This window comes from Mobula birostris, chromosome 13 (genome assembly GCF_030028105.1).
Source record: "Mobula birostris isolate sMobBir1 chromosome 13, sMobBir1.hap1, whole genome shotgun sequence".
NCBI lineage: Eukaryota > Metazoa > Chordata > Chondrichthyes > Myliobatiformes > Myliobatidae > Mobula > Mobula birostris.
In genome coordinates this window covers 85,686,147-85,711,679 of record NC_092382.1, presented here as the reverse complement: position 1 = coordinate 85,711,679, position 25,533 = coordinate 85,686,147, and the positions used below count along the sequence as shown (strand labels likewise).

Genomic DNA, 25,533 nt, shown 5'->3' with positions numbered 1-25,533 from the left:
TTAATTGTGTGGAACTATTTGACTGACTGGGTTGTTGCATTGCAAATTCTGGAGTGAAGCTTAACTAAACTGTACACATTCATGAGAAGCTCAGATAAATAGATAAATGAGCTAAATTCTCACATAAATGGGTCATAGACCCAGAAACATTGGCTGCACTTCAGCAGGTAAAAACAGTGGAATGAAACATGCTGAAAATATTGCAGATAAAAACATATTGCCCACCCACGACGAGAGGACGTGACAGATCCGGATCTCACTGCCTTGTCTGAATGGGCAGAAGATGAAGCTACACGGACACGTTGAGCAGTGAGCGGCAGATGCTGCAGATCTGCGGGGAAATGTGAACAGGAAACGGGATCAGGTGACGGGTGGAGGGTCTCCCACCTGAACAGGTGACTCTGCTCCTCACTCCTCACACGCTGTCCGGCCCATCCGCCGCATTTCCCATATTATTGCATAGTTACGTATCCCTCCATATCTTCCCTGTCCCTTTCCCTCCACCTCCAGGTCACAGAGTTACAGGGTCGATTCCCATCCCGATCAAACACACTTTTCAGACACAAACTGGAAATGTGCAGGTTTCATTTAAATCAGTCTGTGTTTATAAACAGTAATTTCTATTCGCATTCCTCCGGCCTCACTGGACAGAAACACTGAAACACCAGGTGAGAAACAGCAGGAGGTGGCCATTCAGCCCCTCTAACCATCAACAAGATGGCGGCTGCTCTCCCATCTCAGCCACATGTTTCTGCCTGATCCTCATTTCCTCGATCCCTTCAGTCTCCACACATCTGTCAGCCTCTGTTTTATGTGAGGACGATCACTGAGTCTTCACCGCCCTCTGTGGTGGGGATTTACGGACATTCACCACCTTCGGAGTGAAGACATTTCCCCTCATCTCAGTCCCGGACAGTCCACCCCCTTTTTCAGAGACTGGGATCCCTGGTTCAACCGGTAATGATGTTGTGCATTTCAATGTGTTCACCCCTCGGTCCTCGATTCTCGAAATGAAAGGGTTATCACATTTGATCTTTCTTCATATGATGACCCACCACTCCAGGGATCAGTCTGGTCAATCTTCATTGCACTCTCTATAACAAATACTCTCTAACCTCTTTGTTAATCCTCTATGGAATTAATTTCCATCTTGTGCAGCCCCGTGTTGCCCCAACCACTCACCTCCCACCCCTGTCACTATTTCCACCTTCCCACCTCCCCCTCACCTGGACCCACCTCTCACTCCCCAGCTCTTGCCCCATCCCCACCCCTCACCTCTTTTCTCGGACTATTTCCCGTCCACTCTCAGTCCAGAGGGAGGGTCTCGGCCCGAAATGTTGACGGTCCATTTCCCTCCACAGATGCTGCCCGACCCACTGAGTTCCTCCGGCAGTTTGTTCTTTGGTCTGTGTGACCCGTGTTAGTGTGGGGAGCGGGATTTTACACCATATTCCCGGTACAATCTCAACAAAACACAAATAATTGTCACTTTGCCCGGACCATCGGCCCCGCTCGCAGGGCAACAGTCTGCCGGTGTTTGCCCCCAATGTGGTGAATCGCCACCACCGTGGGCTCAGACATTTCCACAGATGAGCCCCTCCTGTCCCCACCGGGACAAACATCCTGTCCGCCCCCTCTCTCACCGTCTTCATCCTCTCCCTCCCCGGGGAACCGGCATCAAACCGACGGGCCGAGCGGTCTCCTCCTACCTCTCAGCGATACATCAGACTCCGGCCGCAGGAGACGCTTCACAAACGCCCCAACTTCCCTCGGAGGGATATGGAAATAAATCAGAAAGCGGACATTTACTTTGGGATTTGTTCCGCTTTAATGAGGAGTTTGACACTTGTGCGAGCGACGGTGTGAGTGGGGGTAACGCCCTCTCGGCCGGTCCGCCTCCACGACTGGTTGTAACCAATGATTGACATCCGTTCGCACCAATGGGAATAGCGCAGCTCCTGCATCCTCTGTTGACAGCGGTGGGGAAGGGGCTCGTCACGTGATTAGTAGCCCAGCCGTTAAACCGATAAAGCTCGAGCTCTCCAGCGCGTGGGTGACGTAAGACACCGCCCACGTGAGGGCAGATGCCGGTGTGGGGAGCCCATGTGTGACGTCAGGCGCGTGGGTGCGCGTGTGTGACGTCACCTGTGGGAGAGCGCTCGTGTTTAAAAGCACCTTAATGGACGTTTCTTATGATTTCAGTGGGACAACAACATTAATCACGGGTTTCATCACTGAATCCAGTGTTGTGAGATGTAAAGTCCGCTGTTATGTGTCCGGCTGTGCCGTGTTGTTGGTGGAGTGGGCAGCGTGGTGTTTGTCTCGATTCGGGTCACAACACCAGAATTGCCAGCGGGGTCCACACACAGTGTATTAGTGACCAGAAAACCTCCCGTCCCTGCAGTCTCTGTCTCCTGGTAAACTCAACACCCTGACAATGTGGACCATAGACACCCCTTCCTCTCAGAGTCAGGGAATCATTCAGACAGTGATCAAAGAGAGGAATTATATTTATTGGTCATTAAAGTTCACCCAGATTCGTTTGGACGGATTTGATGTGGAGTTCGGGGGTCACAGTGAAAGGGCCGGACGGCCGAACTCTCTCCGTTGTCCAAACATCCTTCCGGGTGAGGCGACCCTTCACCTGTGAATCTTCCGGGGTCGCCCGTTGTGTCCGCTGCTCCCGATGCGGCTCCTCTACACCGGTGACACCGGCTCCTCCGCAGTTGTGCGGGGTCGGGTTGTTTTTTCGGGGGGATCGATGTTATTTTTCCCTTTTGCGGGAGGGGTGGGTTTTGGGGGTTGATGATCGGGATGCCGTTCCGTTTTATGCGGGGGTGGGGTGGGAGTTTGATGTTTCTCTCTGAACGACTTTCATGTTCTTTGTTCCGTGGCTCACTGGAGAAGAAAACAAAAACTCAGAGCTGTTTATGGATATCTGCTTTGATAATTAATTAACCTTTGAACTATCTGCTCCGAGCGGGACTTCCCGGTGTCCAAACATTTTCATTCCGATTCCCATTTCCTTTGCGACGTGTCAACCCATTGCCTCCTCTTGTGCCAAGATGAGGCCACCCTCAGGGTCCAGGATCAGCGCCTCATATTCCGTCTGGGTACCCTCCAAACTGATGGCATGAATATCGATTTCTCCTTCCGGTGAACAAATCTCCCACTCACCTCTCCCTCCCACTCCCTCTCTTCCTCTCTGACTTTTCACGTCCTCTCACCTGCTGAACACTTCTCTCTGGATCCACTGCTCCATCCCTTTCTCCTATTCTCCACTCTCCTCTCCTATTAGATTCTATTTTCTTCTGCTCTTGAGCTTTCCCACCTACCTGGTTTCACCTATCACCCTCCAGCTCGGCATTTCCTCGCCCGCCCCGATTTTATTCAGATATTTCCCTCATTCCATCTCAGTCCTCAGTTCAACTGGAAACGTCGACTGTTAACTCTTTTCGATAGGAGCTGCCCGGACTGCTGAGTTCCGCCAGCATTTTGTTTGTGTTGCTCTGGATTTCCAGCATCAGCAGACTTTGTTGTGTTTGTGATTTACATCTCCGCTGTCACTCACGCCTCCGGCCACTAGTGGCGCTGCAAGGACCTCCGGCCACCGATGGCGCTGCACGGACCTCCGGCCACTAGTGGCGCTGCAAGGACCTCCGGCCACCGATGGCGCTGCAAGGACCTCCGGCCACCGGTGGCGCTGCACGGACCTCCGGCCACTGATGGCGCTGCACGGACCTCCGGCCACCGGTGGCGCTGCACGGACCTCCGGCCACCGGTGGCGCTGCACGGACCTCCGGCCACCGGGGCGCTGCATTGACCTCCGTCCACGGGTGGTGCTGCGGCGAATATCCTGCTGACCGTCGGCCCGGTGCCCAGCACAGTTGTCGCCGGCGGTTCTGCTATCGGGGAGGTGAGTAATGGAGTTTGTGTGAATCGGGGGTTTGCTGCAGTTGGAAAGGGCCGGGACCGAGTTCTGCCGGACGGCTGCAGGCTCCGGGCTCTCCGGTCCCGCAGCCCCGGTTTTAGCTTTGCGCCCGAGCCCGGGCTGTGGGATCAGTCAGTTGTGGTTCCCAGGCTGGGAGGGGGTTTGGGGTGAAGGGGATCTGTCTGTGTGTGGGTAGAGGTTACGGGTGGACTGTGGGTGTGGGGGTGAGTGGTCGGAAAGATGTGGGACCCTAGGCCTGAAAGGGGGCGGTTGTTAGAAAGTGGGATGTCCTTTCAGCAGGGGTGCAGTGCTAATTGTTTTAGGTGCCGGAGCTGACAAAATGCTTGCCATTTCCTAGATCCTCTCTCTCACCCAGTTTGTGTACCTGCTGATTTCATGTACTGGGCAAGCTCCTTGCCCCATTCGAGTAATGAATAGGTAAACAAATTGAGTGTGGTATATATATATATATCTTATGTCAAAATCAGATTTATTATCACAGGCAATTGAAGTGAAATTTGTTTGACTCAGCAACAGCAGTTGAATGCAATACATAAATACATATTCTGGCATAGATAATAAATTAAAACATAATAAATAAAAAACTAAATCATTATGCATAATGAATAGACTATAAGACAAAGGAGCAGAAGTAGGCCATTCGGCCCATCGGGTCTGCTCCGCCATTTTATCATGAGCTGATCTATTTTATCCTATTTAGTCCCACTGCCCCACCTTCTCACCATAACCTTTGATGCCCTGGCTACTCAGATACCTATCAATCTCTGCCTTAAAGACACCCAATGACTTGGCCTCCACTGCTGCCCGTGGCAACAAATTCCATAGATTCACCAATCTCTGACTATAAAATTTTTTTCGCATTTCTGTTCTGAAAGGGCGCCCTTCAATCCTGAAGTCATGCCCTCTCGTACTAGACTCCCCCATCATGGGAAACAACTTTGCCACATCAACTCTGTCCATGCCTTCTAACATTTGAAATGTTTCTATGAGGTCTCCCCTCATTCTTCTAAACTCCAAGGAATACAGTCCAAGAGCGGACAAACGTTCCTCATATGTTAACCCTCTCATTCCTGGAATCATTCTAGTGAATGTTCTCTGTACCCTCACCAAAGTCAGCACATCCTTTCTTAAATAAGGAGACCAAAACTGCCCACAGTACTCCAAGTGAGGTCTCACCGGCACCTTATAGAGCTTCAACATCACAGCCCTGCTCCTATACGCTATTCCTGTAGAAATGAATGCCAACATTGCATTCGCCTTCTTCACTACCGACTCAACCTGGAGGTTAACTTTAAGGGTATCCTGTACGAGGACTCCCAAGTCCCGTTGCATCTCAGAACTTTGAATTCTTTCCCCATTTAAATAATAGTCTGCCTGTTTATTTTTTCTGCCAAAGTGCATAACCATACACTTTCCAACATTGTACTTCATTTGCCACTTCTCTGCCCATTCTTCCAATCTATCCAAGTCTCTCTGCAGACTTTCCGTTTCCTCAGCACTAACGGCCCCTCCACCTATCTTCGTATCGTCAGCAAACTTAGCCACAAAGCCCTCTATTCCATAATCCAAATCGTTGATGTACAATGTAAAAAGAAGCGGCCCCAACACGGACCCCTGTGGAACACCACTGGTAACCGGCAGCCAACCAGAATAGGATCCCTTTATTCCCACTCTCTGTTTCCTGCCAATCAGCCAACGCTCTATCCAGGTATGTAACTTTCCTGTAATTCCATGGGCTGTTATCTTGTTAAGCAGCCTCATATGTGGCACCTTGTCAAAGGCCTTCTGAAAATCCAAATATACAACATCCACTGCATCTCCCTTGTCTAGCCTACTGGTAATTTCCTCAAAAAATTGGTTGAATAGTTTGTTAAAGATGTGTAAAAACAGAAATGATGTATATTAGAAAGTGAGGTAGTGTCCAAAGCTGTCAAAGTCCATTCAGGAATCAGATGACAGAGGGGAAGAAGCTGTTCCTGAATCGCTGAGTGTGTGCCTTCAGGCTTCTGTATCTCCTGACTGATGGTAACAGTGAGAAAAGGGCATGCCCTGGGTGCTGAAGGTCCTTTGTAATGGATGCTGCCTTTCTGAGACACCGCTCCCTGAAGATGTCCTGGATACTTTGTAGGTTAGTACCCAAAATGGAGCTGACTAGATTTACAACATTCTGCAGCTTCTCACGGTCCTGTGCAGTAGCCCCTCCATACCAGACAGTGATGCAGCCTGTCCAAATGCTCCCCACAGTGCAGCTATAGAAGATTTTGAGCTTGTTTGTTGTCATGCCAAATCGCTTCAAACTCCTAATAAAGTACAGCTGCTGTCTTACCTTCTTTATGACTACATCGATATGCTGGGACCACGTTAGATCCTCAGGGATCTTGATGCCCAGGAATTTAAAGCTACTCACTCTCTCCACTTATGATCACTCTTATGATGATCGGTACGTGTTCCCCCGTCTTACTCTTCCTGAAGTCCACAATCAGCGCTTTTGTCTTACTGACATTGAGTGCCAGGTTGTTGCTGTGGCACCATTCCACTAGCTGGCATATCTCACTCCTGTACGCCCCCTCGTCACCACCTGAGATTCGACCAACAATAGTTGTATTGTGGGTAAATTTGTAAATGGTGTTTGAGCTGTGCCCAGCCACACAGTCATGTGTATACAGAGAGTAGAGCGGTGGGCTAAGCACACACCCCTGAGGTGCGCCAATGTTGATCGTCAGCGAAGAGGATATGTTATTACCAATCTGCACAGACTATGTTCTTCTGGTTAGGAAGATGAGAATACAATTACAGAGGCCCAGGTTCTGCAACTTCTCAATTAGGATAGTGGGAGTGATGGTATTAAATGCGGAGCTGTAGTCGATGAACAGCAGCCTGACATAGATGCTTGTGTTGTCCAGGTGGTCTAAAACCGTGTGAAGAGCCGTGGAGATTGCATCTGCCGTTGACCTATTGTGACGATAGGCAAATTGCAGTGGGTTCAGGTCCTTGCTGAGGCGGGAGTTCATTTCAGTCATAACCGACCTCCCAAAGCATTTCATCACTGTCGATGTAAGTGCTACCGGGCAATAATCCTTAAGGCAGCCCACATTCTTCTTCTTTGGCGCTGGTATAATGGTAAACCAAGATGAAAGAAATATATCAATTCCAGAGCTCCACAGAAATATAGTGATAGTTAAAACATTAACAATAGTATAGCCTATCAGTACATTTCAGTGTGTAACTGGTACAATAAAACATATAATAATTTAATAATATGACAAAGTATTACATGGTTGTACTCACTAATTATCATAAAATATAATTATCAAGCAAGTAAAGAAAAAGACAATTTAAAAATAATTACCTACTTACCAAATGCCACCAATGAGAAGTTTCACAATAATTTCCACAAAGGGTCAGGTGTAATATGTGTTCGTGGGTCTGAAGCAACTCTTGTCCTGGTATCATCTGCTGATCTGTGGTACTGCAGCCATGTTGTGACATACGGCTCAGGATTCCACTGAACGAGAGGAGGTCTGTGTAGTTTAACAAACATAAGTGCTGATACATGATCTATGAGAGTCCTTGAGTGTGTTGTTGTTATTATCAAGTTGATGTGACTGAATCCTCTCTCACACTCAGCAGTACTAATAGGAATAACTTGTGAACAGCTCAGTAATGGGCGTAAATCTTGGGGGATGCAGCGTCCACGATCCTCCACATAATCTCTGAAGGCATTTATTACAGAGGAAGAAGAAAGCTTAAACCTCTTACAGAGAGATGATATTGCAGCTTCTCCATCATTCTCCATCAGGCAGAAGGTACCGAAGCATCCGGGCTCACACGACAAGACTGCGTAACAGCTTCTTCCCCCAAGCCATCAGACTCCTCAATACCCAGAGTCTAGACTGACATCCACATCATTTATTATTATATTGTTATTTGTCCGCTACTGTGCCTATTGTCTTGTTTATAAATTATTGTACTGCCCTGCACTGTTTTTGCGCACTTTATGTAGTTCTGTGCAGGTCTGTAGTCTAGTGCAGTTTTTTAATGTTGTTTTTATGTAGTCTAGGGTAGCCTTGTGCAGTCTCACATAGTCTAGTGTAGTTTTGTGTTGTTTTATGTAGCACCAGAATCCTGGAGAAACGTTGTCTCGTTTTTACTGTGTACTGTACCAGCAGTTTATGGTCGAAATGATGATAAAATACGACTTGACTTGGAAAAAAAAATTAAGCAGTATTTTAGCAGGCCAGTTATCTTTATCAAGGACACACATTTCATTTAACAGGGAATTAATACATACTTTGAGGTTTAGAAGTTTGAGAACTTTTCAAGGATGTTGCCGTGAACATAAGGTGCTGCAGATTGTTTATAAGACGAGCAAGAAATTGTCGATAGTTAGTGGAGACAATTTTGTTGTTGCTTGTTGAGGTAATTTCTCCAAACTTCCCCTTTTCAACTGCCTCTTGAGCGTCTAGAGTTTTTGTAGCAGGTTGGTCTTTCAGTCCATGCAGTGATCTTCTGATCCATTGGGTCAGTTTGTCTGCATAAACAGTCGTAGTAGTGTGTTTCTGTAAACACTCTGACAGTAAACCAAGTTCATGCAACGTGTCATACGTTAGAGCTCAGTCCAATAGAAACTGTCCTGAAGAATCTTTTCAACAGACCTTCATAGGTTTTTCTGTCACTCACAGATCTTGTTTCATTCTTCATTGCTTTTTCAAAGTGAAAACACAGTGCTTCATAATTTTGTCACACTGCTGAAACTGTTCGAAATGAGCTAGCCACGCACCTGGTGCCCAGAACACGGCCTATTTCGCAAATTTGTTGTTCTAGTTGAGAGGCACATTCAGACAGTTCCTTTTGATTTAGAGGTGATCTGCTGTAAACAGAGTAGAATTTGTTGATAAATGATTGAAAATGATTCATTCTATGAACTTCTCTCACTGAATCACTTACTGCAAGTTCTAATCTGTGATTAAGACCGTGCCAATTTGTCACATCAGGGTTATGTTCCTTGACAATTGTAGCAACACCAGATTTGACAGCAGGCATTACATTCGCCCCATTACTAGCAAATGCTACAAGGTTCTGTTTCAAGTAAGAGTCATCAAACCCATGGTTCTTGAGACAATTCAGAAGATGCTTAACAATAGTTGCAGCTTTCTGATCAGGCAGTTCAATTAGATCTAAAAACATAAAATGGGGATCCCCTTCCTTATCACGTTTCAAATAAACTATTCGGGTGGTCTTAATGCTCAGGCTTGTTGATTGATCAATGAGAACAGAAAATTTGCCATTTTTTCTGTTTGATATGCTAGCAAATTTTCTTTTTCATATTAATGGCTGCTGTTGACGTCAGAAGTTTACATACACCATAGCCAAATACTCAGTTTTACACAATTCCTGACATTTAATCCAAGAAAACATTCCCAGTCTTAGGTCAGTTAGGATCAGTACTTTATTTTAAGAATGTGAAATTTCAGAATAATAGTAGAGGGTGTAAAAGAGGTTTACCAGGATATTGTCTAGATTAGAGGGCATGAGCTATAACGAGAGGTTGGACAAACTTGTGTTGTTTTCTCCAGAGCGGCGCAGGCTGGGCTGAGACTGGATGAACGTTTATAAGATTACGAGAGGAATAGATAGAGTGGACAGACAATATATTTTTCCTGGAGGTTGAAATGTCTAACACATTTAAGGTGAGAGGAGATGTGAGCGGCAAGTTTGTTTCTTTCCACAGAGTAGTGAGTAGCTGGAATGCTCTGCTTGGGTTGATGGGAGACCCCCACCAGTCACATGATCCCATTTGCCCGTCGCATTTAACCACAGATGTAACAAGCCCTTTGTGCATGCTCACAGTCTCCGGGTGAGCCGTGTTTTCCTTTCCGCTCAGTGCTGGACTGGATCATCTGCAGGATTGGGAAAGTGTCTTCGCCTCCTGGGTCGGGGTGCCAGGGGTTGGGATCACTGTCTGTGGGCCAAAGATATCACTTTCCCATCGGTGTGTATTGAGACCGATCCCGAGCGGGGAGATCTGATGTTGGCCGTGAGCCCTGAACCGAAAGCCAATTACTCATTTAGTACCCAGTTATCTGGGCTCTTCAAAAAATGTGTCGACTTCACTTAATCTGCATTGAACGATCCAAACCAGGAGCCCAGGCTGCCTATTTCCGCAGAATTCCCGCCAACAGCTTCAGTGAGGCTGCGTGCCGCAGATCTGCCCCACCCTCCGCTTTGCGATGCAAATTCATGTGGTGTGTCCTTCCGTCACCAGATGGGTGGTGATGCTTCCTCCATGTTGCGTTGGGGAAATCTGATGTTGGCCACCGAGTCCTGTTAACTTCCCCCAACTCGCCTCGTTTCCTGAGGCTCCTCGCATTTGTCCTGAAGCTTTATGGATCTTGTGTCTTCTCCCCGACTAGAGTGGGTGAGAAAGGAGAACGTCCCAGGTTTTGGGGATCTTTGATTTCACTGCCTACTTTACCGAGGGACTGGGAAGTCTAGGGGGAGAGAATGGTTTCTGTGATGTGCTGATCTGTATCCAAAGTTCTCTGCTGTTCCTCGCAGTCACAGGCAGAGTAGTTACCATACAAAGTGTGAAGAGTCTGGGTGGGAAACTTTCTATGGTGTGTTGATAAAAATTTGGTGAGGGTCAAAGGGCATATGCCAAAATTCTTATTGTTTGTTCTAACTATGTCATTTTATGAGCTTTTATTATGTGCGATTAATTCAGTATCTGTGTATCAGTGATCGTCCTTGATCCCTTCTCCCACCTGGTTCCTTCTGCTCATCCCTGCCCATCTTGTTCAACCTCTGTTTAGTCTCCTGCTGCCCGCTTCAGTGGTATGCATCAACCATCTGGGTCAACCTCGGTCCACCCTGTATCCCACCACCTCAATGTTATATATCAGCAATCTTTCTTTTACCCTTTGTCTTCATTGTGAAGTGTTCTTTTGCACATTTGGCCTTGCTGAGTTATTTCCAGAATCGGTTTTGTTAGCTGGAATGCCAGAGGGTCATCAGGTACCAGTTCTGTTGTGCATTGGTGTGGAGATGCTAGTTATTGAACTGTGACTGGCTGACACACTGCAGCATTTTACTGGCAGCAAAGAGTACTGGGAGAGTTGGTGCTTCGGCTATAATCCTGTGATCTACATTCCAGGCATATGGAACTGTTGGTGTTTTGGCTTTGACTTTGGTTAGTGCTTCTACAGATGGGGATGGATGGTCGTCCTTCTGCAATGAAGCAGAAATTTCGAGCAGCTGGAGGAGGGATGTATGGTTAAGTAAACCAACCGAATGCTGAGAAGCCTGGACACAGTGGATATGGAGAGGATGTCCCCATTAGACAGAGAGTCTGATCTGACAGCACAGTCTCAGAATAAAAATGCTTCCCTTTAAAACTGAGATGAGGAAAATTTTTTGGCCTAAAGATATCTGATCTGTGGAATTTGTTGCCGCAGAGGTTGGTTGAGGCTGATATTTGATTATATTTATAACAGAGATTAATATATTCATGATTGCTAAGTAGCTTCAGGGTTACAGGAGGAAGGCAGGAATATGGGGTTGGAATAAAACTCAGCCATGGTTGAGTGGTGGGGCAGACAGGATGGATTGAATCACCTAATTCTGTTCCTGTCTCTTATGTCTCACCATGTCTTATGCCATATCGTTTTGTGACGTGTGAGGGACAATAAAAGATTGTTCACTGAGATCATTATACCTGCCTTCAATGTTTAGCTTTCTGAGTTTTGTTCTTAGTAACATTAAGCAGAAATGTTTGGTTCTCCTTTTTATTGTTAATGTGCTTCATTACCTTTCGTGTTACAGTTAGACCTGCGGTGAGAGATTCATTGGAAGAAAACCCCAACTGGAAGCAAACCACGACTCAAATGAGGGAACAACAACATCTGAACCAGCCCGAGGATTTTGAGCATTAACTGGAGAGAACCCATCTGATTTGGAGGATCCAGTGATTCATCAGGAGAAAGTTTGGTGAGTCTCATTTACTCAAACACTGGTCCTTTAGGCATTACATACCTGTACAAAGGAAGGTAGGAAATAGTTGGAGTGAGACTGAATGTGCCCAGAAGTACCAGTTATGCCTCTGTCAGACCCAGTTACAATCACTCCAGGTCTGGTAATGTGTTTCCAGCAGCCCAGCCCTTTAAAACCACTCACATTCTGTGGAAGTTGAATCCGGATAAAGTCACTCAGAGACTGTATAAGTACAAACTCGTTTTTCCAAGCACCTGGGGCTTACTCAGTTCGTCGCTCAAACAGGAACAGTCTATGACTGTACCTGCCCTATCCAGTAACTGACTAACAATTCCCCTTACACCACAGGTATATCTGTCCAGATACCCCCCACACAAGACAGGCTGGAGCCAAAGTTATTTACAACATGACAGCCCCTAAAGGCAAATTACAAAATAGTCATAATGGCTTACACACACGGAACAGACTGAAGCTGTCCTATCTCTATGCATGAGTGCACAAGGAGATAAGCATCCTGAAACCCCAGCTAGCTGCCCTGAAGAAGAAATATGGCTCAGCATGGCTCAGCACATCTGTTGATCATCAGCAGTTTCTTTCAGAAAACAAGCTGCTATTGTTTAACGAAGTGTTAACCCTTTTACATACTTTATCATTCCCTCCTTTTCATCGTTACATCATCAACAAAGCAGTATTTTTTTTACAGAGAAAGTAACCGAATACAGCATTGACTTATCAGTGGGTAAAAGCAGCAGACATCAGTAATGATAACAATGATATGTACAACTATTCGGCCATAATGCAATATCTCGCCCCACATATTACCGAACAGACCTTTGAAGACCACCATTTTGACCCTTCGGTGAACCCGTGTAAATCCTGCCCTACTTCCTTGATGCTGTCAATCTCCTTGGCAGTGTGCTGGGAGAGGGATGTAATGTTAGTAGACTCATCAGGGATATAAGTGCAGCATTCTGTGTCAGTAATAGCACAGGTTCCCCCTTTCTCAGCCAGGATAAAACCTAAAGCCTTACGATTCTGTAGGACTGTTTGCCGGATTGCAGTCATTTCAGTGGATATTTCTGTTACTTGGGCCTGTGTTTCTGTCAGGGCCCCTGCAGTATTGTGGCCAGCTCCTCAAGTGCTGTAGCCAAATTGATTCTCTCTCGTGAATTCCTGGCTACTCCATAGGAGAGAAAAGCGATCATCCAAAATCGCTCAGTCTCAGTTATTCCTCTCCGCTGTTGGGCACCTGCAAGTATGGCCAGGATGCATGTTTCCCAGTATAGGAAGTTCCGTTTGGTGGGGGCCCGAGATACCATCCCTCAAAACACTGACAGCCACAGTCATCTCTGACTGAACCACAGTTCCACACCTCACTTCCCCGGGTGATATTTGAGAAAGCCCAGGCTGGGAGTTCCTCAGTCTGGTTGAGCGTGATTACTGACATTGGAACCATAGTTTTACCATGCTGGGGAATTTCACCACAAACCCAGCAGGCCCCTACTTCTACCTGCTTGGCATAGGTGTGACAGAAAGGTGTTAACATGGGGACCCCCGGATGCTGGAGTGAGCCCTCTCAAAGATGTAAACACGAACACCACTATCAACCAATACATTTTCCTTTAGTCCAAGAGAGTCCTTCTACTCAGTTCCTTCAGTAACACATTTGTAGTCTGTTTGATGTATCCACCGAGATTGCCCCTTCAGTTTCACAGCGTGGGAGTGGTCAGTAACTCCTGATGTGGTCCTCTCCACCGAGGTCCGAGTTTCCCTCAATTCCAGTTCTTGATCAGGACAAAATTCCCAAGTTCTGTGGTGGGATAGTCACTCCTCTCTGTGGGGTAGTTCTCTTCCTTGTAAGCCTGCCATACCTGCGAATGTAATGCTTGGAGAATTTTGGTTAGTTGGCCCGTAGTCATGTACAATTTCCGGAAGATTATTTATGTACAACTCCAAATGCATAATGGGAATCTGTGTAAACGTTCGCACTTTTGTCTGTTGCAAGGATACAGGCACGAGTCGGAGCAAGCAGCTCAGCCTTCTGGGTGGAGACAGCTGCCTCAAAAGAGGCTTGCTCAACTATTTCACTGTCCGTCACTATCGCATAGCCAGAATATCGTGCTGGATTCACAAAGAGCTTCCATCCTCATAAAATATTGCCTCGGGATTGAGGGGTGTTGCAAAATGGGTGGGAGAGTCTGTCCTTCTCTCACGGTGATCCGGATAGGGAGCAGTTGGTGTGGCCGACTTCATGGCCTGAAATTGCCCAGAGATGGGGTATAACATCTTGGGTTCGGTCAGTATTAAAAGAATGCCTTACCAGATGTCCCGTCTTCACCTCAGACTCCTTCCAGTATCGGAGTTGGCCCGCGGCAGAGTCTTGCCAGTCTCCCTTGGTGCTGGGGGCTTGTTTTGTCAGGGTGTAGGCAAGGAACTCCAGTTTCTTCCCTCGGAGAGGTCCCAGAGTGCTATCCTTGTCTGTGCAGAGAATCTTGACTTACAATGGTTAGAGCAAGTCTCTCCCTGCTAGATTACACCTCAGACTGGTGGTGACTGTAAATGAAACCACACACTGGGTCCCCCTGGAATTCCACCTTCAGTGGCTGGGTACGTGAATACGGACGTTCTGTGCCTTCAAACCCAGACAGAGTGATTGTAGAATCTGATAGCTGGAATCCCTTTTCCAATACTATTTTCCGATACCTGGTTGAGAGTGGTTGTGGTTGCCCCCATATCAATCATAAACAGAATTGGAATTCCAGCAACTTGCAATATTACATTGGGCTTTTCCCGAGGAGTGGTACTCATGGTAGGAAGCATCCTTGCTTGTCAATTTCTATATGGATTGTTGTCCCCACCTGTCCCTTGGTAGGTTTTTGTTCCCATTTCTGATCCCCAGATATAGCTTGCTCGCATCCTTCACCCTGCTGAACTTATTCACCTTTAATATTAGTGCCCTTCGGGGTTGATCAGGATTCGAAAGTCGGCTCGCAATAGTATGTCAAAGCTCGTCGCATTGGATTTTGTTCACTGTCAGGCCAATCCATATTATTTGTTTTAATCATGTTGGCTAACTTAGTTGGTAAGCATTGGAGCAGTAAGACATCAAACTGGGCAGACGGATTCCCATCATTAAAGGCCTGGTCTCCTGTGAAAGTGCCGTAGCAGGCCACAAATCGCTCCCAATAGTCTGGTCCCAATTCCCCAGGCTTAGGTTTGCATTCAAGTACTTTAGTGATGTTTACAGGTTGCCAGAGAGCCGTTTCCAAGGCTTGAGTAATCCGGTCTGTCTGTTCATTCTCATTATGGTTTCCCACTGGTAACTCCTGATAGGTTTGGTATCTCAATTCTGCCTTTCATTTCCCCCTCCTCAGCTCAGAGAATCGTGCAGCAGAGACAGAATAAATCTTGCGGTGTCACTTTATACATTTGTGTAGTACTGTGGACATACTGAACAAACTGCACTGGTTTTTCTTTTCTATCTGGGGCCTGATTCATGATCATTATCATTTCTTAAGGCTTCCAGGGTGCATACAGAGGAATCACTGAGGGCAGTCCCTCCTCCTGCTCGTGGATTGGGCAGCATTTGGGTGGGCAATTGTCTTTGTGGAGCCATTAACTCTGGGGTTTTATTGGATTCTTCCCTCCCTGTCTCGGAATAATCCTCAGTATTCCCTGTGTGGATCTCTTTTACCCGAGCAGCCACCGTATCTGAGCACTGGGAGGATTGGGGTTCAGGAGCACTGGGTGCACTTGGACAGTGTGCAAAGGCTCTTGTGAGAAAATCCTTCATTACCCGTTAACAGGCCTACGAGATAGGTTGTGTGAGAGTGCAGATGAACCCAATCGAACCCAAAGGAGATCAAAGTTCTTAGTGCCAGTGATTTGCTAGCTGTAAGAATGAATACCTCTCTATATAAAATTCACTGTGCACATTTTGTCACTGGGTGGAAAAAATGCACAGTACAAGATTTTTGTGCACACTGGTCATTACCAATTAGAAGGGACATTGGTGGGAAGGTGGGGAGACCTCCAGTGTCCCTGATGCCCTCACCTGCAACAGGGGTTCCCAACCTTTTTTGCACCGCAGACTGGTTTATTATTGACAATACTCTTGTGGACCGGCCGACTGGGGGTGGGGTGGGGTGGAGTTACCAAGGGACAAGGATAGCAGTCAAATAAGTTGTGTTTACTCTGAGAAAGACTACAATGACCATGAAGCCTTGCACGGGCACTTGTGTGTGCATGCGTGTACGTACCGATTTTTTTTCTACAAATCGTTTTTGGCGATTCTGTTCAGTGAAACTACGCTGTACATACATTATTTCTACTTTACATAGGCTGTGTATTTATCGTATCATTCCAGCTTTTACTTTATATTACTGTTATATAGTGATAAGTCAATTATAAGTCACTTGTAAGTCATCATAACATTTTAAGTAACGTTTGGATATTAAACACACAGCACATATTTTCCTCGTGTGAACATATAAAATCATTGCAACACACCAATATCACTGAATCAGTGGGAGCCCTGGGCTTGTTTCCCTGCAACAAGACGGTCCCATCGAGGGTGACGGGAGACAGCGATATTCGAAGGGAGTTCCTTATGTCCAGTCTATTCCACAATTTAGTTTTCATTGCATTCATTGCAGAAAACCCCGCTTTGCAGAGATATGTTGGAAATGGAATCAACGTTTTTCGTGCTTTCGTGGCTATCCCAAGATATTCAGCCTTGACTTTGATCCGGAATGCCAGCAGAGATGTTATGTCAAACGTACTTTTCAGCCCACCGTCATTTGCAAGCTCGAGGAGTCGATCTTCTTCCCGTGCTGACATGGATGACGTGTGCGGTTTGACCTCTCATGCGTTCAAGTTCAGCAGAGCAGTGGGCATGATAGAGAATGAGGAAGGGTGCAGCTGACTCATATCGCCAAATCATATCGTTGCCTCGCGGCCCGGTACCGGTCCATGGCCCGGTGGCTGGGGACCACTGACCTACAAGATGTGCATCCAGCTGCAGCTTGTAACCCTGCACTTTAAGGAGTTGGAACTTGAGATGGATGAATTCCGGATCATCCAGGAGTTGGAGGGGTTGATAGATATAACATGAAGAGAGGTGAGTTACACTCAAGGTGCAGGACACAGGAAACTGGGTGAGAGTCAGGAAGGGGAATGAGGTTAAATAGCCATCGCAGAGTACTCTTGATGTTATCCTGCACAACAACAGGTGGGCCACTTTAGAAACTGCTCGGGGTCGGGAAATTACCTGGCAGAGGAAAGTCAAAGCGGTGACAAGGGATTTGTTAGTTCAGGAATTTAAACTAGCAGAGGTCTAATATTCTAGTGGTAAGTTTGGCTTGTGCGAGTGTGGGGAGTCGGGGGTGTTGGTTAAACACAGTTGGAAAGAAACTGTTCCCAAATCTGGCCGTACGAGTCTTCAAGCTCCTGAACCTTCCCCCGGAGGGAAGAGGGACGAAAAGTGTGTTGGCTGGGTGGGTCGTGTCCTTGATTATCCTGGCAGCACTGCTCCGACAGTGTGCGGTGTAAAGTGAGTCCAAGGACGGAAGATTGGTTTGTGTGATGCGCTGCGCCGTGTTCACGATCTTCTGCAGCTTCTTTCGGTCCTATGGATGTTATGTTGACTTGTAGAAGACATTGGTGAGGCCTAATTTGGAGTCTTGTTTGCAGTTGTGGTCACCTACCTACAGGAAAGATGTAAAAGAGGTTGAAAGAGTTCAGAAAAAATTCACAAGGATGTTGCCAGGTCTGGAGGACTTGGGTTATTGGGAAAGATTGAACAGATCAGGACTTTATTGCTTGGAATGTGGAAGATTGAGAGGAGATTTGATTGTGACAGAGGTGCATAGATAGGGTAAATGCAAGCTGGCTTTCTCCACTGGGATTGAGTGGGCTACAACCAGAGGCCATGGGTCAAGGGTGAAAGGGTAGGGGAACATGAGGGGAAACGTCTTCACACAGACGGTCATGCAGGTGTGGAATGAGCAGCCAGCACGCCCGGTGCCTGCAAGCTCAAGTTGAACATTTCAGAGGTTTGTACAGGTACCTGGATGGTAGGGGTATGGCAGTAGAAAGTTTAAGTAGCTCGGCACCAACCAGGTGGGCCAAAGGGCCTGTTTCTGTATTGTATTATTCTATGACTGTGACAAGAACCTGAAATAATACAAAAACTCACTTTAAGTCCTTTTACTAGCTGTGCGGACCAACCATTCATCTCAGCAGGAATTGTTTATATGGTGTTAAAACTGTGGCAGTTAATAATACATAAAAGAAAAGTTAATAATACATAAAAGAAAATCCCAGCTGCACGTTAACAAAGGCGATTCGTGTGAGAGTGTTTCAGTTACTGTGGGGCCAAGCACCCATGCAGCTCAGTGGGAACAGGGAATAATACCAATGGAGAGAGTCAAACTGAGCCAGGTCACAGATTGGGGATGGTAGAAACATAGAAAAAAAAACTACCCCACAACACGGGCTCTCTGGCCCACAAAGCTGTGCCGAATATGTCCATACCTGAGAAATTACCTCTAATTTTCTGAGCTCCATATACCTGTCCAGGGGTCTCTTAAAAGGCCCTATTGAATCCACCTCTGCCACCGTTGCCAGCGGCCCATTCCACACACTCAGCACTCTCTGCGTAACAAAACTTACTCCTCACATCTCCTCTGAACCCATTCTCATAGAGACAGGAAGAACATCAGAGAATTTGATGGTCATTCCAGATACCATCACTGTGCCCAGTTAGAAGATGATTTCTTGCTCTAACTTGGGTTGAACTTCACTGTAACAGCGTGATGCCAGATCACACCTTGACAGCTCAAGTGATCTCATCTGAAATGTTGTCCTGCACCCATTGATGGATTTTGTAAATCTTTTTACAGGTTAAAAATGACAGGGAATTTGTCTACGGGAATCTTGAACACAACACGCTAGTTTTGCTGTCTCTGTCCAGATATTTAAGAAGTGGAGCAAGGGATTCACTCGATCATCTGACTGACTGGCACGCTCGTCATTTTACACAGGGAGGAACCCATTCACCTGCTCAGACAGTGGGAATGGATTCAGTCAGTAATCTCAACTGAAGGTACATCAGCAAGTTCACACTGTGCAACTCCATTCCCTGTTAGTGTTTGCTCTTTTGTTTGCCCTCTCTTTGGCTTTTATGTTGGCTTTGGCTTCTCATTTCAGCCACGGTTGTGTCCTCCTGCCTTTCCAATGCTTCCATTTCTTTGGGATGTATCGATCACTTAGCTCCTGAATTGCTCCCAGAAACTCCAGCCATTGCTGCTCAGTTGTCACTCCTACCTTTTCCTTTCCAAACAAGTTTGGCCAGCTTCTCCGTCATGGAAACATGGAGAAGTTCAGTTCTGAAACAGGCTATTTGGCCCATCTATTCAATGCCAAAAAAACATTTAAGCTGTCCAATGCAACCACCTGCACTGGGACCATTGCCCTCCGTACCCCTACCATCCAGGCTTCCATCCAAACCTCTTCGAAATGGTGAAACCGAGCTCATATTCACCACTTGTGCTGGCATTTCATTCCACACGCTCACGACCATTTCAGTAAAGAGATTTTCAAAATGTTCCCGTTAAATTTTCACCCATGGCCTCCGGTTGTCATCCCACCCAACCTCAGTGGAAAGAGCTGCTTGCATTTACCCTATCTATACCCTTATAATTTTGTATACTTCGAACAAATCTTCAATATATAATTTCCTTGTTTATGTTTAGAGCCTTTTTTAGGGGTATAGGATGATGAGGGGCATTGATTGTGTGGATAGCCAGAGATTTTCTGCCAGGGCTGAAATGGCTAACACAAGGGGGCAGAGTTTTAAGGTATTTGGAAATAGATACTGAGGGGATGTCAGGGGTAAGTTTTTTACACAGCGAGTGGTGGGTGCGTGGAATGCACTGCCAGCTATTTGTGTGAGAGTGTTTCAGTTACTGTGGGGCCAGGCACCCATGCAGCTCAGTGGGAAGAGGGAATAATACCAATGGAGAGAGTCAGACTGAGCAGGTCACAGATTGGAGATGGCAGAAATTCCCCATTCTTATTGAGACAGGAAGAGCATCAGAGAGTTTGATGGTCATTCCAGATACCAGCACTGTGACCAGTGAGAAGATGATTTCTCTCTCCAGCTTGGGTTGAACTTCACAGTAACAGTGTGATGCCAGATCACACCTTGACAACTCAATTCATCTCTTCTGAAACGTTGTCGTACACCCATTGATGGATTTTGTAAATATTTTTACAGGTTAAACACGACAAGGAATTTGTCTGCAGCAATCTTGAGCACAACACGCCAGTTTTGCTGTCTCTGTCCAGATACTTAAGAAGAGGAGCAAGGAATTCACTCTATCATCCTTCCTGCTCAGACTGTGGGGAGGGATTCACTCGATCATCTGACTGACTGGCACGCCTGTCATTTTACACAGGGGAGAGGCCATTCATCTGCTCAGACTGTGGGAATGGATTCAGTCGGTCATCTCAACTGAAGGTACATTAGCAAGTTCACACTGGGACGAGGCCCTTCACTTGTTCTGTGTGTGAGAAGGGATTCAGTCGGTCTTCCCACCTGTGGACACACCAGTCAGTTCACACTGGGCAGATGTTGGTAATCTGCTGAATTTGTGGGGAAGGATTCACTAGGTCATCTGACCTAATGGCTCACCAGCGAGTTCACACTGGAGAGCAGCTGTTCACCTGCTCAGACTGTGGGAAGGGATTCACTCGGTCATCCGCCCTACTGAGACACCAGTCAGTTCACACCGGGGAGCGGCCGTTCACCTGCCCGGACTGTGGGAAGGGATTTACTTGCTCATCTAAACTGAAGCTACATCAGAGAGTTCACACTGGAGAGAGGCCATTCACTTGCTCAGACTGTGGGAAGGGATTCAGTTCGTCATCTCAACTGAAGATACATCAGCGATTTCACACTGGGGAGCGGCCGTTCACCTGCTCGGACTGTGGGAAGGGATTCACTTCGTCATCTGAACTGAAGGGACATCAGCGATTTCACACCGGTGAGAAGCCGTTCACCTGCTCAGACTGTGGGAAGGGATTCACTCGGTCATCCGACCTACTGGTACACACGTCAGTTCATACTGGGGAGAGGCCGTTCAAATGCTCAGACTGTGGGAAGGGATTCACTCAGTCATCTAAACTGAAGGTACATCAGAGAGTTCACACTGGGGAGAGGCCATTCACTTGCTCAGACTGTGGGAAGGGATTCACTTGGTCATCCAACCTAAAGGCACACCAGCGAGTTCACACTGGGGAGCTGCCGTTCACCTGCTTGGACTGTGGGAAGGGATTCACTTACTCATCTCATCTGAAGGGACATCAGCAAGTTCACACTGGGGAGAGGCCGTTCACCTGCTCAGACTGTGGGAAGGGATTCACATACTCATCTCATCTGAAGGGACATCAGCAAGTTCACACTGGGGAGAGGCCGTTCACCTGCTCAGACTGTGGGAAGGGATTCAGTCGGTCATCCCACCTACTGAGACACCAGCGACTTCACACTGGGGAGAGGCCATTCACCTGTTCAGACATTGGGAAGAGATTCTCTCAACCAAATCAACCAAATGTGCATCACTGAGTTCACACTGGGGAGAGGCCGTTCCCCTGCTGTGAATGTGGGAAGCGATTCACTCAGTCATCTAACCTTATGTAACTCTCGCTTCAGCTAGCAGATTAATATAGGGGGTGATAGCCCCCCTGCCCGGCCAAACTTAAGAAATCTCGTTTGGGTGGATGCTGCGTGATGTGTCCCCTGTTACAAATCAGTACCCGGAAATAATAAACAGTAGACAATATCTGATTAAACGATTGAGCTTTATAATTCTTACTTTGACTGAGGCTGAGGAACTGGTGTAGGGGGCAGGGTTTCAGATTTCAGGATCATTGGGATCTCTTCTGGGGCAGGTGGGACCTGTACAAGAGAGACGGGTTACACCTGAACTACAAGGGGACCGGTATCCTTGCGGGGAGGTTTGTTAGTGCTATTGGGGAGGGTTTAAGCTAGGTTTGCAGGGGGATGGGAACCAGAGTGCCAGAGCAGATAGTGGAGCGGGGGTGAAAATAAATGATGTTAAAAGCTCATGCAAAGCCACAAATAGAATGGTTGTGAATGGTGGAAACAATCTTCTGAGGTGTGTCTATTTCAATGCAAGGAGTATTGTGTGGAAGGCAGACGAGCTGAGGGCATGGATTGACACATGGAATGACGACATTATAGCAATTAGTGAAACTTGGCTGCAGGAGGGATAGGACTGGCAGCTTAATGTTCCAGGGTTCTGATGTTTCAGACATGATAGAGGCAGAGGAATGAAAGGTGGTGGGGGGTGCAGGTGGTAGCATTGCTAGTCAGGAAAATGTTACAGCAGTGCTCAGACAGGACAGATTAGAGGGCTTGTCTCCTGAGTCCATATGGGTGGAACTGAAAAACAGGAAAGGTATGGCCACATTAGTGGGATTGTATTACAGACCACCCAGTAGTCAACGAGAATTGGAGGAGCATATCTGCAGAGAGATAGACAACTGCAGGAAGCAAAAGTTAGTGATAGTAGGGGATTTTAATTTTCCACATACTGATTGGGTCTCCCATACTGTTAAAGGTCTAGACAGGTTAGAGCTTGTAATATGTGTTCTGGAAAGTTTTCTAAATCAATATATGGAGGTACCAACTAGAGAGGATGCAATATTAGATCTCCCATTCGGAAATGAGTTAGGACTGGCGACGGAAGTGTGTAGGGGAGCACTTTGGTTCCAGTGATCATAACGCCAGTAGTTTCAACTTGATCATTGATAAAGATAGATCTGGTACTCGGTTTGAGGTTCTAAACTGGAAAAAGGCGAAATTTGAAGAAATGAGAAAGGATCCAAAAAGCATGGATTGGGACAGTTTGTTCTCTGGCAAGGATGTGATTGGTAAGTGGGAAGCCTTCAAAGGAGAAATTTTTGAGAGTGCAGAGTTTATATGTTCCTGTCAGGATTAAAGGCAAAGTGAATAGGAATAAGGAACCTTGGTTCTCAAGGGATATTGGAGCTCTGATAAAGAAGAAGAGAGAGTTGTATGACACATATAGGAAACAGGGAGCAAATAAGGTGCTAGAGGAGTATAAAAAGTGCAAAAAAAACTAAGAAAGAAATCAGGAGGGCTAAAAGAAGACATGAGGTTGCCTTGGCAGTCAAGCTGAAGGATAATCCAAAGAGCTTTTACAGGTATATTAAGAGTGAAAGGATTGAAAGGGATAAAATTGGTCCTCTTGAAGATCAGAGTAGTCGGCTATGTGTGAAGCCAAAAGAAATGGGGGAGATCTTAAATGGGTTTTTTGCGTCTGTATTTACTAAGAAAACTGGCATGAAGTCTATCGAATTAAGGGAAACAAGTAGTGAGATCATGGAAACTGTACAGATTGAAAAGGAGGAGGTGCTTGCTATCTTGAGGCAAATTAGAGTGGATAAATCCCCAGAACCTGACAGGGTGTTCCCTCTGATCTTGAAGGAGACTGGTGTTGAAATTGCAGGGGCCCTGGCAGATGTATTTAAAATGTCGGCATCTACGGGTGAGGTGCCGGAGGATTGGAGGATGGCTCATGTTGTTCCGTTGTTTAAAAAAGGATCTAAAAGTAATCTGGAAAATTATAGGCCGGTAAGTTTGACGACGGTAGTAGGTAAGTTATTGGAAGGAGTACTAAAAGATAGGATCTACAAGTATTTGGATAGACAGGGACTTATTAGGGAGAGTCAACATGGCTTTGTGCGTGGTAGGTCATGTTTAACCAATCTGTTAGAGTTTTTCGAGGAGGTTACCAGGAAAGTGGATGAAGGGAAGGCAGTGGATATTGTGTACATGGACTCCAGTAAGGCCTTTGACAAGATCCCACATGGGAGGTTAGTTAGGAAAATTCAGTTGCTCGGTATACATGGAGAGGTGGTAAATTGGATTAGACATTGGCTCAATGGAAGAAGCCAGAGAGTGGTAGGAGAGGATTGCTTCTCTGAGTGGAGGCCTGTGACTTGTGGTGTGCCACAGGGATCAGTGCTGGGTCCATTGTTATTTGTCATCTATATCAATGATCTGGATGATAATGTGGTAAATTGGTCCAGGTGCAGGTCAGTGGGACTAGGCAGAAAAATGGTTCGGCAGAGCCAAGAAGGGCCAAAAGGCCTGATTCTGTGTGGTAGTGTTTTATGGTTCTATATGGTTAGTGAAGTAAACAAAAAAAAAGGGCCCACTCTCTCCATTTGCATCTTCTCATCTCTCCACAACAAAAGACCACGAAAATCCCTCTTCCAGACTCACAAGAAAGAACATTTCTCTCATTGGATAGCCCCGCACTCCAAAACCCTGTTATCTCCAGTCATAACCTAAACATTGCTGCTACAGAGAAACCTTTACCTCAGCAGTGAAACACTGCACAGAGGCCATTACATTAGCAGTGGAACCTTACAGTATGTTACACTTGTGACACACTGCCGGGTTCACACTGGGGAGAAAGTTTCAATAAGCTGCATGCTGGATATTTGTCCATCACAGTTGCTGAATGCAATTTCGAGAGTGACTGTCGGTGCTGAACTCTGCAATTATTGCTGATGCTCACCACACCCAGTTCTGCACCCTGGTCACTGGGCATGGGAGGAGTTTCTTCTGCTGCATATTCACCTTTAGTGGAACTGGAGTTTAATATTCTGGATCTGAGACAAATAAATCAGTTTATTTTAAACTCTGTCTCTGGTACTTGGTGAATTTATAACACACCTAGTGTACAGTAGAGAATCAACTCAGGCCAGCTGGACCCTGCCAGTGATTCAGTTCCATGACGGTCAATTTAAATCCTGCCCTGTTGTTCATCTTTCGCTCTCCCTGTGCTTATGGGTTCCGAACAGTCACCACTCTGTGGGTGAAGAGGTTTCCCTTGAATTTTCTGCAGACTGAAGAAGCCGAGCTGACTGCAGTTCTGTCTGAGATGTTCTTCGCCCTGAAATCTCTGGGCTGAGGAAGAATGACATTGGTCGTTAACCTCCGTAATGACGACTCATTTCCACATTGTGGGTCATTTTTCCTGCTTCTAAAGGGTTGTTAGAAAACACCACTGTCCTCTAAAGACTGAAAGCAGAATGGGAAACCATCCGTTGGATGTTCAATGAAACAGGGTCAGAAACCAGAGGCAGGTCTGCACAGGGCAGAGTTTGGGGATCTTGACGACGGTCGGGTTAAGAACGTGTGATGAGGAGAAGGGAATCAGCAGTGGGGCGTGGTAACGAATGACAGAGTAACAACATTTGGAAGCTGATTGAGAGAGAAAATCTTTCAGTTGTTTGACTGATGATACAAACAATGCCTGTGGTGAGGTGCTCCACTGGTTGAGGAACGTGTGTGTGGGGAATGGTTTTATCTATTGAGGGAGTTGTTCCTGCTTGTTTATCCTGTCATATTATATCTGGATGGTTATTATGGATTGTCCTATCTGAAATAATGTATTGATTATCATATAATTTGTAATATTTTGACTGAACTGGGTCAGGCTTGAAATCTGATGCCTTTATGAAGTGATGGAGGG

The 25,533-nt window shown here is 46.4% G+C and overlaps 1 protein-coding gene across 1 annotated transcript in view; it reads left to right on the top strand.

Moving 5' to 3' along the window:
• Nucleotides 1-25,533, top strand: part of LOC140207094 (uncharacterized) — a gene marked incomplete at its 5' end in the record, with an annotated part of 147,755 nt that overhangs the window by 59,190 nt on the left and 63,032 nt on the right. Inside the window, one exon of the mRNA XM_072275421.1 lies at nucleotides 20,677-21,435. Within this exon, the coding sequence (XP_072131522.1) occupies nucleotides 20,677-21,435 (759 nt within the window). The remainder of the gene's footprint in view (nucleotides 1-20,676; nucleotides 21,436-25,533) is intronic.